Genomic DNA, 15,836 nt, shown 5'->3' with positions numbered 1-15,836 from the left:
ATTACATACTCCAACAAGAGTAGGGAACATATGTCCTTCAGTTACCACATGGGTAGGTTAGGTGGGGATTTCATAGTATTGCTGTCACATACTGTTTTATTGGAGCGTTGGTGACCTACAGTAGGAGGCGAGGCAAGGATAGGGAGCCATTTATGACCAATTAGATCAGCTCTGAAAAAGATCTGATGAGAAAAGAGCTGATGAATACCAGTTAGTGGAAAAAAATATTGGAATTGGCCAGGGATAATATAGGGTATGTGCATAGTGATGGTCATTAGCATCCAAGGAAAGGAGGCCTCTCTAAAAAGGTCACTCACTTTGAATGTATTTATCCCTCTTCTGTCTGAAAGAGCCATAGCTTTTGCACTTGCATACAGGTCCTGCTTGAGAAATTGTATGACCGGCGTGCTACTTGTCCATGTTTATTGAGTATGTTATCAACCTGGCAATATTCACCCAATGCCTTGTTTACAACTGGATTATTGTGGTATTACTAGGCTATGTATTATTATCCCAACTAAGTGCACACATTAATATTCTGTTCACACTCAACAGTTCACATTGCTTTCCAACTGGTGAGCTTCCCTCTGTGTATGTTGGAATACACTTTCACAGTCTTATGGCAGGCATTTATGAGTATTGCTAAAGCCCTTGAAAAAGTTGCAAAAGCCACTAAGCTTTTAATGTCATATCATTTCAATTTCCTTGACCTTCAAAAAAATAGGACCTCTGTTTATTATTCCCCTGTCAAGGCCCAGCCTCCATCCCCCTGCCCCGTGTCAGCTAAAGCAGAAAAGAACAGAGCGTATTGCACTGCCTGCCTCATAACGGGGAGATAAACAAACCATACAGCAGCAGAGAGAGCAGACAGAGAAGGGAGGACGACGCGCTGCTTTTTAGCTGGAATTGTGAAGAGCGCTGAGATTAGCACGTCGTCTACCGTGTGACCCATTTCTATGCTGTTTCATGGGGATTTCTGTGCTACTCTTCTTTTCTGGAAAGATGACTCTGCAGAAGCTCTCATCAAGCATGAGTGATTAGCATTCGTGGGTGGCCGTCTGCTGCCATAGGAGCAATGTGTTCCTGCAGATAAGCTCCCCCTCTGACTGCTCCTCTCCCCTGTTCCACACAGCCTCTCTGTGAAGCTCATGTGACAGGTGGGGGACGGCTAGTTTAAGTCTCCTGGCAGTGGTAGTGAGGGCTATATCAGGTGCTGGGACTTGAGCTATCTATCTCCACAGTGCAAGCTCTTATACACACACACACACACTCATGAGGAGGGGATAAACAAAGAGTCACTGGCCCTCTGTCTGTCTGTCGGTCTGTTTGTGTTTTACAGAGGTAGGCTGAGCACCTTCATCAGTGTCTGTGTCAGCGATTGTAAGCATATGGCAACACACACCGGTCTACCCAGGAATCAAAGCTGTAGCACATGCTCTCACTGGCTGGGGAGACACTGACTGGAACTTCCCTGGCTGGAATCCTTAGTATGAGGGGAATGGGGTCAGTATATCGCACAAGTCAACAGTAAGGTGTGTGAGGCACTCGTCTAATGTGATGTGAAATCACTTGGCCACACAACGCTAAGCCGCTCCTTCCACTTCGTCCCGGAAACCTGCTAAGATGAGGCCTCAGTCCGTGTCAGGGTGCTCACGTTAACCCTGGAATGGCCTGACACGCTAAACCTGGAATGGAGGAAATGTGTGTGTCTGTGGTGGAGAGTGACTGATGACGATAATGTACCTACTGGGGGTGTTTTACATATCTATTCTTAAGCTTTGAGTGATATGCTACTACTGTGTTATATCACAAGTAACTGATGAGAATTTGTGAGATGTGTCAAACAGACAAGAATAAACACCCTTTCCTATAACAACTATGCTACTACACTTCCTTGACTAAATCTGCACACAACCCAACCCCCTATTACTGAGTTCATCATCAGACAAAAAGGGAATATTTGACTGGTGAGGACACTGTTGTAAACCTATTTTATAAGACAGTGAAACCTCTTTCAGTTTATCTGTATTGCTTTTGTCTCTGTGATTTAATTTCCTATTGAAGAGATTAGACAGGTATAGCTTAGATTTAGATGGTCAGCTGTCTTTGTCTTTGGCTTAATCCAGACTTCTTGATGAAGCCTATTTCTACAGTGCCAGGATGGCAGGCTGCCAGGCAATTTTAGTCTGTTGCAACTTGACGTTAAGATGGATTCATTCGTTTTGCTGTAGTCATTATCTCCATTTGTATCCTACCCACTATTTCAAGTAGTTCACAGTGCAACATTATGTAATATTGCTAAAGATAATCACCACAGTCAACACCACAGATAAGCGGATAGCTCCTGTCCTGGGAGCAATTACCTCAGTAAAACAGTTATTATTATTATTAAGTTAATATACGTTTTGATGACTCTTGTCCTCTGTTATCGTAATAATGACCTTACAGTAGGCATACGGTACAGCACAATATACAGGATAGCCTACTGTAAGTCCAACATTCTAAACCAAGAGCTGGCATCTAAAGCCTTGGGACATTGCCAGAATGCATTCATATCACACTTGGACCAAGATTCTTACCTTGAATAGTAAGTTTGCGAGTACTACTGTACAGTATGTTTAGGCTACTACGCACCACAAACTAACAGCTTTCTAATTTCAAAGTAAACTTCATTAGAATGTTTTATTTTTTTAGCAAATGTTAACTAAGAAAATATACACTGAACAAAAATATAAATGCAACAGCAACAATTTCAAAAATTTTACTGAGTTACAGTTCATATGAGAAAGTCAGCCAATTAAAATTAATTAATTAGACCCTAATCTATGGATTTCACATGACTAGGAATACAGATATGCATCTGTTGGTCACAGATCTATTAAAAGAAATGGGCCTCGCAATGGGTCTCAGGATCTCGTCACAGCATTTCTGTGCATTCAAATTGACATTGATAAAATGCAATTGTGTTCGTTGTCCGTAGCTTATGCCTGCCCATAACATAACCCCACCGCCACCATGGGGCACTCTGTTCACAACGTTGACATCAGCAAACTGCTCGCCCACATCACGCCATACATAGTCTGCGGTTGTGAGGCCGGTTGGACGTACTGCCAAATTCTCTAAAACGATGTTGGAGACGGCTTATGGAAGATAAATTAAAATGTAATTATCTGGCAACAGCTTTGGTGGACATTCCTGTAGTCAGCATGGCAATTGCACGCTCCCTCACAACTTGAGACAACTGCACATTTTAGAGTGGCCTTTTTATTGTCCCCAGCACAAGGTGCACCTGTGTAATGATCATACTGTTCAATCAGCTTGTTGATATGCCACACCTGTCAGGTGGTTAGATTATTTTAACAAAGGAGAAATGCTCACTAACATGGATGTAAACACATCTGTGTACAAAATATGAGAGAAAGCTGTTTGTTATATGGAAAATAAACTTTTTGTGTGTTTGGAAACTTTCTGGTATGTTTTATTTCAGCTCATGAAACATGAGGCCAACACTTTACATGTTGCGTTTATATTTTTGTTCAGTGTACATTCAAGGGAACTATAGCTTCACAACCTATAATAGTCTATGGTTGCAGGCAAAACACAAGATCGGAAATGTGTTTTTGGGGGTGGAGCCCAATGAGCTTTCACTGTGCGCTCAAGCAGTCTACCCGTTGTTGATACAGCGTTAATCCACATTGGGAGCGGACAGTTTGAAGACGTGCGACCAGAGACACGGTTTGAGGAATACTCGGATTAATGTCATTTATTTTTCGTCTGTCTATGAGCAAGACCACGACCAAGTAAATTATATTTGACGGATTTAAACAAGCACGTTTTACTAGTGAGAACTCGAGAACGACCTTCATTCAGGTTGAGGTGAAGAGACTTGTCAGCACACTTGTTGATTTGTTAAATATTTTTTTGTATTATTAGCTAATAGCCTATAGTTGAATTGAACATACAAAATCGAATGTATAAGCCAAATATGTAGACAACTTTTATATGTAGCCTATACTTATTTTTGTCTCATTTGGATTTTTGTAGCTTTTTGCCAGTTTTTATTTTTCGAAATAATTCACATTCCCTGCAATCTACGATGTTCCCTTGTCCAGTTTATGTTTTTAAATAGCCTTCGTTCAGATTTGCACTATCCACTAGTTGGGACACAAGACCCACCTGTTGCATTTCGCGACAAAACTCATAAAACAGACATGTCACAGCTTGAGGTCGACATGGCCGGACTGGGTTTCTCCAAACTACCTGCTGGGTTTGACGCCAACTCCGGCTTCCCTGGCCGAATACCACCAAGGCGAAGGAGACACTCGGCAAACTCCAGGAGAAACTCGTACAGGTTGAGCAAAATAAATACCTTGGATTTGGAGCCTGAAGTTTACGATGATGCCCCTCTCTCCAAAACTCACTACTGGTCTGCTGATGATATTTTAGCAGAAACAGCGGCAGAGGAGAAAAAGGTGGACTCATCAGTACCAGCCTCACCTGTCTCAAGCCCGGGAACGAGCACGTGCTCACCTGGTACCCAAGCGTCAGACCCCAAACCACCTCTTGATACCTGGGACGCGCCACAGCCCAGCTCGCAAGCACAGAGCACAAGTTCAGATTCCGAGGAAGAAATCACTGACAAAAAGGTCATTTTATCTCGAGCTCCATTTGAAAGCAAACGGGAGCAAGAGGAAAAGGATGAAATTGAAACCAAAGCCGTGGCGACGTCACCTGATGGAAGGTTCCTCAAATTCAACATTGAAATTGGGAGAGGGTCGTTCAAGACGGTGTACAAAGGCCTGGATACGGAGACAACAGTAGAAGTGGCATGGTGTGAGCTACAGGTAAATCATTAATCTTCTATGTTTTGTGTACAGATGGAGAAACTCAAAAGAACACACATCATTCCCTTAAAATCATATTTGGGCCACCGCAAAAAAATTGTTTACAAAGGCTTTGGCTCAGCCAAGCAAAGTTCTCTCTACATTGTGGAGTGGGTAACATGTGTGCTGTCTCGCTTAATTTGCTGGGTGCTCAATATGTGACAATGACTTCAAATAAAATCCCAAGTTCAAGAACATTGGTAAACTGAGACACTTCAAAACATAAAAAAAGAAGGACAAACATGAAAAAAGGACAAAAACACCAGCTCATTTCTCCTCTTTATTGTCGGGGCAGGCTAGTGTGTTTAGGCAGTTATGCCTTCATCAGATCAAGAAGTGTGCCAAATCCATAGCTTTTTATACAAGTACTTAGGTGATAATTACAATTGTCCACACCTTCTCTCGACATTATCAGCCGCTCAGATAAGATGCCATACATGACTTCATTTATAATCTCTGTGCTAATTTGGTTTAGGCCTATCGGTTTTTATCTGCTGTTATTGAGAACCCGTGTGGACCTACTGAGTTTAAAGCTCTCAAAGTAATCATACAAATAGCCCTATAAAGGACACTGCATTTCCACACATGGGTGTCTTACATACAGTGGGTTTTGATCAGAGGCGCTTGCTCTTGAAAATGCTTCGCTCCAGTGCATTGCTTCGCTTGAAATTTGCATGAAGTAGAGGAAAGCAAACATATTTCCTACCACTCCGCTAGCAGAGTTCTCGCTGCTCACCTTCCCACAGTCCCCTGCACATTTCTCAGAGTACCCTCGTTGAAATTAATGGGGGCGGAACTTCTCCTGCTGAATTCGTTGTTGAAAACAGCAGAAGTTCCACCCCATACGTTTTCAACGAGTACACACAGAAATGTGCAGGGGATTGTGGGAAGGTGAGCGGCGAGAACCTTGCTCGTCGTGCGGAAAAAAAGTTGAGTTGTGCTCTACTTTATGCAAATTTCAAGCGAAGCGAAGAGTTGGGGTGAAGTGCTGGAGCGCAGCGTTGCAGCGCAGCGTTGTTAAAACCTCTCTGGGCTAGGTGGGACGCTTGCGTCCCACGCTTGCGTCCCACCTACTCAACAGCCAGTTGAATCCCGTGGCGCGTTATTCAAATACCTTAGAAATGCTATTACTTCAATTTCTCAAACATATGACTATTTTACACCATTTTAAAGACAAGACTCTCGTTAATCTAACCACACTGTCCGATTTCAAAAAGGCTTTACAACGAAAGCAAAACATTAGATTATGTCAGCAGAGTACCCAGCCAGAAATAATCAGACACCCATTTTTCAAGCTAGCATATAATGTCACATAAACCCAAACCACAGCTAAATGCAGCACTAACCTTTGATGATCTTCATCAGATGACAATCTTAGGACATTATGTTATACAATACATGCATGACTGTTCAATCAAGTTCATATTTATATCAAAAAACAGCTTTTTACATTAGCAGGTGACTAGCATGTGACTAGCATTCCCACCGAACACTTCCGGTGAATTTACTAAATTACTCACGATAAACGTTCACAAAAAACAAAACAATTATTTTAAGAATTATAGATACAGAACTCCTATATGCACTCGCCATGTCCAATTTTAAAATAGCTTTTCGGTGAAAGCACATTTTGCAATATTCTAAGTAGATAGCCCGGCATCACAGGGCTAGCTATTTAGACACCCAGCAAGTTTAGCACTCACCAAAGTCAGATTTACTATAAGAAAAATGTTATTACCTTTGCTGTTCTTCGTCAGAATGCACTCCCAGGACTTCTACTTCAATAACAAATGATGGTTTGGTCCCAAATAATCCATTGTTATATCCAAATAGCGGCGTTTTGTTCGTGCGTTCAAGACACTATCCGAAAGGGTAAATAAGGGTGACGAGCACGACGCATTTCGTGACAAAAAAATTCTAAATATTCCATTACCGTACTTCGAAGCATGTCAACCGCTGTTTAAAATCAATTTTTATGCCATTTTTCTCGTAAAAAAGCGATAATATTCCGACCGGGAATCTGTGTTTAGGTTCAACAACGATAGAAAATAAAAACATGGGGTCGACTCGTGCATGCGCCTCAGCCCATTGTCCTCTGATAGAGCACTTGCCAAAAGCGCTAATGTGTTTCAGCCTGGGGCTGGAATTACATCATTCAGCTTTTTCCCGCCTTCTGAGAGCCTATGGGAGCCGTAGGAAGTGTCACGTTACAGGAAAGATCCTCAGTCTTCAATAAACAGAGTCAAGAAGCTCAAGGAATGGTCAGACAGGCCACTTCCTGTAAGGAATCTTCTCAGGTTTTTGCCTGCCATATGAGTTCTGTTATACTCACAGACACCATTCAAACAGTTTTAGAAACTTTAGGGTGTTTTCTATCCAAAGCCAATAATATATGCATATTCTAGTTACTGGGCAGGAGTAGTAACCAGATTAAATCGGGTACGTTTTTTTATCCGGCCGTGCAAATACTGCCCCCTATCCCCAACAGGTTAAGAGGAGGCACCAACTCTGGTCAAAACCCAGTGCTAGGTGGTTACAATTTCGGAGGCCAAAAAAATAACTGCCGAAAGATTCTTAGTGGGGGTACTTCTTTCCCAAAATCATGTTACTGAGGGCAAATAAACAATCCATAACTCCTCGTCTGCATTGTATAATGTGTGAATATCTGTACTTCTCCAAACCGACACCTATAAATCGGCTGTGAAATAGATAGTGGTAGGAAGCGCGTCTTGCGAGCTGTCTACCACAGTGGAGTTATCAAGTGATTTGAAATGTGTCTTTCAAACCACTTGATAGTTGATAATTGCAGACAGAATACCCACATCATTTCATTGAAAGGATGTGGAAACAACATTGATTCAATCAGTGTGTGCCCAGTGGGTAGGAAACAGTTGCCCCACTTAGTTTTCATATGCAGATCACCTGCAGCCAGACATATGTGCACTACATTTGCCTGCACAAGGAAGCTGCCATCAGTTGAGGCTTCAGGAGTTGTGTAGTAAGGAAATGTTATGTCTGATAATCGAAAACAAACATTGTATGATTTTAGTTGCAATTTAAACAGTTATCCACAACTGAGTATCAACACTGACGTTGAAGCAATTGAAAAATGGAAAAATCAGTTATAGGCCTATTTTCAACTGGGAAGCATATTATAAGTGTCTTTACTTACTTGAACCCCTTCATGAAGGGCACTGTGCTGTCACTGTTAATGCATATAAAGCCTACGACAAGGGGTGAGGTTGGAATGTTTTTCTATCATTGTTTCGCTGAACGCACACTAACAATTGACACAATTGTTCTGGGGCGGAGTGGAGGACTTGGCTGTCATTGTTAGCATACATATACCCCAAGGGATTTTAGTCCAGACCAGATGGGGGGTGAGAATGGTCTTAATGATCGTAAAATGCTTGCATTGATCGTAAAATGCTTGCATGATCGTAAAATTCTCGCTAATTGTCACAATCCCCATGACAAGTGGGATCCTAGCAGCTGTCCTATGACTAGGAAGTGTGGGCAATGGGGTAAAGTGGGAGGTTTGACAAATACAGATGAAACACAGCTAAAATTAAAACAAAGTCTACCCTTAACAGAACAGACTTGGTTTGCTTCTATGAAATCCCCTCCTTCTTGCGCCACTTTCCATGGCCATATAAAATCCGTATCTCTTGGACTTTTCCTGTCTCTGAACTTCATGCTGTATGTGCTCGTGTAAGAGTAACTCAGTGCATGATATAGAGAAGATATCTGGTTTACCTATCCATGGCAAGGCTTGCTTGCATGTTAAAGCCTTCACTAATTAATCAAAACCTTTAGACACTCATTAAAATGACACAGTTAAAGAAGACTAGATATTGCTTAGGAGATCTTGTTCTCAAGAACATACACACATACAGCTGTGTTTCCTTTTTCAAAATGTCAAGATGTCAGTGGGAATCAGACTCATATTTTTTGCAGTACACATCAACTTCATATTTAACCGTCATTTAACTAGGCAAGTCAGTTAAGAACAAATTATTATTTAAAATGACGGCCTACCCCGGATGACACTGAGCCAATTGCGCGCCACCCTATGGGACTCCCAATCACGGCCGGTTATGATACAGCCTGGAATTGAACCAGGGTCTGTAGTGATGCCTATAGCACTAAGATGCAGTGCCTTAGACCACTGCGCCACTCAGGAGCCACATTGAGTGACCTTTTACCATGGCCAATGATTCCTAGATACCGTTTCCATGTACTGTACTGAAGAAAAACCCTTTTCATGCTGAGAGTACCAGTACATTCTGTAATCTATCTATGTGTGACCTCATAGTGGGAAAGCTGAACCTTGAGGTGGTGCTTGGGACAGAGAGATGAGTGGTAGTGTGACACTCCGGGCCTGACTGTCATCTTGCCTGGCCATTTCTCTTTTCATTGAGAACCACTGGCGCCAGCCAGCACTCAACCAGAGCTGCTTCTCACACCCAAACTTGAGCAATACTAGTTTAGAACAGATACACAGCAAGCAACTTGTTATTACATGTATTTGTAAAATTTGCAACACAGTCATTCATTCACAGAAATGCTTATTACTGAGACAGACTGCCTGGCCTCCCGTTCATCTTCAAACACCTGCCACTTGCCCAAGATCAAGATTACTCACACCAAAGTGACAATCATTCAGTTTCAAGTTTTTATTGTCACATGCACAAGTACAGTAAAATGCCTTTCTTACAAACTCAAAACTAATATCAGCATAGCTGTGCCTAGGAGTTCCACCACCCTAGAAGACAGATTTAATATAGATTTAATATATTTATGTTTATCTCGGAAATTATTATGGTAAAGCAATCAGTGTTCAGGACAGAGCCACCATCTTTAAAATGCCTATAACTCATCTTAATCTCCCCCAATGTCCCTCAGCAGAGCCTCCATTGACGCTTGCAGAGAGTTATTTATAGAAGCAGCAGACTCCCTGGCCAGGCAGCAGCCATTGTAACAGGAGCCGCCCCAGACCCTCCAGGGGGCAGCTGGGAAGCTGGAGGGAATAGCAGGGACCAGGAGGCATCATTCTAAAACAAGCCACATGATATAGTACAGGGGAGTGAAAGACGGCAGAGAATGGTGTGTCTTTATGAAAAAGGTTTTGTGCACTGAAAGACAAAGTTGGTTGTGCTGCACTGACCTGTTGAGTGTCGAAGTTAGTTGGCTACAGGGTTTCCAAGCAAGATGAGCAACTCGGTTGAACAACATCCTCAGCAATCAATCAAATACATTTTATAAAGCCCTTTTTACATCAGCAGTTGTCACAAAGTGCTATACAGATACTCAGCCTAAAACCCTAAAGAGCAAGCAATGCAGATGTAGGAGGAAAAACTCCATAGAAAGGCAGGAACCTAGGCAGGAACCTAGGAAGAAACCTAGAGAGGAACCAGGCTCCTAGGAGTGGCCAGTCCTCTTCTGGCTGTGTCAGGTGGAGATTATAAGAGCACATGGAAAATAAGGCCAGATTGTTCTTCAAGATGTTCAAATGTTCATAGATGGACAGCAGGGTCAAATAATAATCACAGTCGTTATAGAGGGTGAAGCAGTTCAACACCTCAGGAGTAAATGTCAGTTGGCTTTTCATAGCTGAGCATTCAGAGGTCGAGACAGCAGGTCCAAGAGAGAGAGTCGAAACAGCAGGTCCGGGACGAATTAGCACATCTGGTGAAACCGGTCAGGGTTCGATAGTGGCAGCACGACTGGGTGGATTGGGGACAGGGACAGGTAGTCCTGAGGCATGGTCCTAGGGCTCATTGAGAGAGATCGAGGTTGCGAGAGAGTTCTTCTGACTCCCTGGCCTAAAACAAATCACACTGTGATTACAAGGTCTCTCTCTCTCCCTCTCTCTCTTGGGAGTCCTGTAATGGCCCTTGAGTTCCTAACTCCAGAGTAACTAACTAAATGAGTAAACCAGAACAACAACCTGCCCAGGCCGTGTGTGTGTGTGTGTGTGTGTGTGTGTGTGTGTGTGTGTGTGTGTGTGGGGTGTCCTTCTTTATCTGTCCTATGTTTGTTGGCCTTTTCTGTTCTCCTTTGTTTGCTGTACACTTCACACACTGGGAAGTTCAAGGAGAAGCCCTGCACTGTGGAATGTCACCACAAGATTGATTGTAGCAGCACCTGGGTTAGGGTTGTGTTGTTTTTTTTTTGGGGGGGGGGGTAAAGCACACGAGGCCTGCCATGAATATGTTCTATGTTGTTGTGATGCATTTGATTTGTCATAGCAGTTGTTTATGATTCCCAATGACATCTGTTATGTAAGTTTTAAGACAGCGCTGGCCTTCTGACCGAGGCTTTAGGTCAAGTGTTGACATAACGTCCTCTTATGAGGTATGATTACATCAAAAATAGACCAATGCTTATGTAGGCAACACTGCCTAAAAATATTGGCTTTTTTTCCTCTCTTTGTCTTATCTCTGTGCACTGATTGAACTTCATGCTGTATGTGCTCGTGTAAGAGTAACTCAGTGCATGATATAGAGAAGATATCTGGTTTACCTATCCATGGCAAGGCTTGCTTGCATGTTAAAGCCTTCACTAATTAATCAAAACCTTTAGACACTCATTAAAATGACACAGTTAAAGAAGACTAGATATTGCTTAGGAGATCTTGTTCTCAAGAACACACATTCGTACAGCTGTGTTTCCTTTTTCAAAATGTCAAGATGTCAGTGGGAATCAGACCCATGGGGAGAGAGGTCGCTTATACAAAGTATGAGCTGAACTAACTGAACCCTCCCTTACCCCACCTCTAGAAGAAAACAAGGAGGGCTTTCAGGCCAGAACTGATATTAGCTGTAAAAGCATTTGCCATACTAAACATGAAACTAGGATTTACAGACCCCAGACTGAGGCCAGGAGTCCATTGAAGTGTCTCTCAGTCCCTCCGTCACTTGAATAAGCATTTTCCTGTGCCACACTAGGTGACAAGAGACTTGGTGACTAGTCTGGAACTTCCCTGGCTGGTAGCCCCTAATAATAAGCGTCCTTTACCCCTATATATTTCCCAAACAAAGCTTTTTTTTCCCTCCCGTGGTGTTACTGTTCTCCAGGGGACACATTCTTCTGCTGCGCCAGCTGGAACCTTCTTTTTTTTTCCGTCAGCCTTTTCCACTTCAGAATGTCGCTCTTAATGCCTGTGGAGTGATTGAGCTAATCCGACTTTCCCTCTTCATTTATTTTACTCACAATACCCAGTTTAATTAGCCCTGATAAATTGCTGGCGGTCTCTACAAGGGCTACCATGGTGATGGTGGTCTGCTCTGATCCCCCATGACAATCCCACACCCCATCCCTAAACGTGTGTAAGCGAGACAAACACTACCGTACCCCTGGGCCTTCAGCGTAGCTAATGAGACTGCCCAAGGCTACCGGTAGTGATGCCACCGTGGTCACTGCTGACTATGTGGCTCTGATCAAGGATAACACTGACTGACTCAGCCTCTCAGCAGGCTTGCCCCCACACCCCCTGTCCATTCATTACCATGCAGTTTAGGGCTCATAATGTTTCATTGCCTTCACTGAGTGTGAAGGAAAACGGAGGGGAGCACTGCACACACTCAAGCAGCACTACATCCGTTTGGCTCTGGTTCATAAGCCGTGCTAACTGTGAAAAAAAGCAAACACCGTTTAATTAAAACTGGCTACAGTGGGGGAAAAAAGTATTTGATCCCCTGCTGATTTTGTGCTTTTGCACACTTACAAAGAAATGATCAGTCTATAATTTTAATGGTAGGTTTATTTGAACAGTGAGAGACAGAATAACAACAAAAAATCCAGAAAAAAACGCATATCAAAAATGTAATAAAATGATTTGCATTTTAATGAGGGAAATATGTATTTGACCCCTCTGCAAAACATGACTTAGTACTTGGTGGCAAAACTCTTGTTGGCAATGACAGAGGTCAGACGTTTCTTGTAGTTGGCCACCAGGTTTTCACACATCTCAGGAGGGATTTTGTCCCACTCCTTTTGCAGATCTTCTCCAAGTCATTAAGGTTTTGAGGCTGACATTTGGCAACTCGAACCTTCAGCTCCCTCCACAGATTTTCTATGGGATTATTAAGGTCTGGAGACTGGCTAGGCCACTCCAGGACCTTAATGTGCTTCTTCTTGAGCCACTCCTTTGTTGCCTTGGCCGTGTGTTTTGGGTCATAGTCATGCTGGAATACCGATCCACGACCCATTTTCAATGCCCTGGCTGAGGGAAGGAGGTTCTCACCCAAGATTTGACGGTACATGGCCCCATCAAATGATGTGGTGAAGTTGTCCTGTCCCCTTAGCAGAAAAACACCCCAAAGCATAATGTTTCCACCTCCATGTTTGACGGTGGAGATGGTGTTCTTGGGGTCACAGGCAGCATTCCTCCTCCTCCGAACACGGCGAGTTGAGTTGATGCCAAAGAGCTCCATTTTCGTCTCATCTGACCACAACACTTTCACCAGTTGTCCTCTGAATCATTCAGATGTTCATTGGCAAACTTCAGACGGGCATGTATATGTATTCTTGAGCAGGGGGACCTTGCTGGCGCTGCAGGATTTCAGTCCTTCACGGCGTAGTGTGTTACCAATTGTTTTCTTGGTGACTATGGTACCAGCTGCCTTGAGATCACTGACAAGATCCTCCCGTGTAGTTCTGGGCTGATTCCTCACCGTTCTCATGATCATTGCAACTCCATGAGGTGAGAACTTGCATGGTGCCCCAGGCCGAGGGATATTGACAGTTATTTTGTGTTTCTTCCATTTGCGAATAATCGCACCAAAAATGTTGTCACCTCACCAAGCTGCTTGGCGATGGTCTTGTAGCCCATTCCAGCCTTGTGTAGGTCTACAATCTTGTCCCTGACATCCTTGGAGAGCTCTTTGGTCTTGGCCATGGTGGAGAGTTTGGAATCTGATTGATTGATTGCTTCTGTGGACAGGTGTCTTTTATACAGGTAACAAACTGAGATTAGGAGCACTCCCTTTAAGAGTGTGCTCCTAATCTCAGCTCGTTACCTGTATAAAAGACACCTGGGAGCCAGAAATCTTTCTGATTGAGAGGGGGTCAAATACTTATTTCCCTCATTAAAATGCAAATCAATTTATAACATTTTTGTCATGCGTTTTTCTGGATTTTTTTGTTGTTATTCTGTCTCTCACTGTTGAAATAAACCTACCATTAAAATTATAGACTGATCATTTCTTTGTCAGTGGGCAAATGTACAAAATCAGCAGGGGATCAAATACTTTTTTCCCCCACTGTAGCTGTGCAGCAACGTTCCCCATCCAACCCGACAGAGCTTGAGAGGATCTGCAGAGAAGAATGGGGAAAAACTCCCCAAATACAGGTGTGCCAAGCTTGTAGTGTCATACACAAGAAGACTTGAGGCTGTAGTCGCTGCCAAAGGTGCTTCAACAAAGTACTGAATAAAGGGTCTGAATACTTATATATTTTTATAAATGAGCAAACATGTATATTAACCTGTTTTTGCTTTGTCAGTATGGGTTATTATCTGTAGATTGATGAGGGGGGAAAAACTATTTAGTCAATTTTAGAATAAGGCTGTAACGTAACAAAATGTGGAAAAAGTCAAGGGGGCTGAATACTTTCCGAAGGCATTGTACATGGTTTTTTTTGTTACACAGAAATGGTTAACTATAGATAAAATGCAGTAGTTTGTGGACAGCAAGTTGCCTTAAAGGGACCTTGTCACATCTCTCTTGTGTAATTCAAACTCAGCATTGCACCACTCCTGTCCCTCCCGTGCCTCGGGTTGGTCTCTCTCAGAATCCCTGGAATGGCCCTTGAGGAGGGGCGGGTGAAACCGTTACTACCTCCAGAGTAAGTAACCCTAAACTTGATTGAACCATAACAACGATGTGCCCAGGCCGTGTGTGTGTGTGTGTGTTATTCTTTTTCTGTCGTGTGTTTGTTGGGCTTTCTGTTCTCCTTTGTTTGCTGTACACTTCACACACTGGGAGTTTCAAGGAGAAGCCCTGCACTCTGGAATGTCACCACAAGATTGATTGTAGCAGCACCTGGGTTAGGGTTGTGTTGTTGTTTTTTGGGGAGGGGGTAAAGCACACGAGGCCTGCCATGAATATGTTCTATGTTGTTGTGATGCATTTGATTTGTCATAGCAGTTGTTTAGTATTCCCAATGACATCTGTTATGTAAGTTTTAAGACAGCGCTGGCCATCTGACCTAGTGTTGACATAAAGTCCCCTTAATAGGTATGATTACATCAAAAATAGACCAATGCTTATTTAGGCAACACTACCTTTTCTTGATTATACAGTGCCTTGCAAAAGTATTCATACCCCTTGCATTTCTTCACATTTTATTGTGTTGTGTTACAAAGTGGGATTGAAATGGATACATTTTTTTGTCAACATCCCACACAAAATAATTGAATGTCAAAGTGGAAGATAATTATTATTTATTTTTTAAGATGATTAGAAATATAGTTGTTGCATAAGTGTTCAGTCAATACATGTTAGAAACCCCTTTGGTAGTGATTACAGCTGCGAGTCTTCTTGGAGCTTTACTGTCACGTTCTTTGTAATAATGATCGGACCAAGGCGCAGCGTACGTAGAGTTCCACATAATTTTTATGAATAAAGTGAAACTTAGGCAAAGACAAAACAAATAAAGAATAAACGAACCGTGACGACAATGCAGTGCTAACAGGCAACTAAACATAAACAATATTCCATAACCCACAGGTGGAAAAAATGCTACTTAAGTATGACCCCCAATTAGAGACAACGATAACCAGCTGCATCTAATTGGGAATCATACAAATCACCAACATAGAAAAATGAACCTAGAACCCCACATAGAAAATATAAACTAGAACAACCCCCCTGTCATGCCCTGACCTACTCTACCATAGAAAATAAAAGCTTTCTATGGTCAGGACGTGACATTTACACACCTGGATTG

The 15,836-nt window shown here is 42.6% G+C and overlaps 1 protein-coding gene across 3 annotated transcripts in view; it reads left to right on the top strand.

Moving 5' to 3' along the window:
- Nucleotides 1-3,665: 3,665 nt before the first annotated feature.
- Nucleotides 3,666-15,836, top strand: part of LOC115171271 (serine/threonine-protein kinase WNK4) — a 75,055-nt gene continuing 62,884 nt past the window's right edge. For all 3 annotated transcript variants that reach the window (XM_029727925.1, XM_029727923.1, XM_029727924.1), the window contains exon 1: nt 3,666-4,844. In XM_029727925.1, the coding sequence (XP_029583785.1) occupies nt 4,116-4,844 (729 nt within the window). In that variant the 5' untranslated portion in view covers nt 3,666-4,115. The remainder of the gene's footprint in view (nt 4,845-15,836) is intronic.

This window comes from Salmo trutta, chromosome 32, assembly GCF_901001165.1.
Source record: "Salmo trutta chromosome 32, fSalTru1.1, whole genome shotgun sequence".
Lineage (NCBI taxonomy): Eukaryota > Metazoa > Chordata > Actinopteri > Salmoniformes > Salmonidae > Salmo > Salmo trutta.
This window is presented reverse-complemented; position numbering and strand designations above follow the sequence as displayed.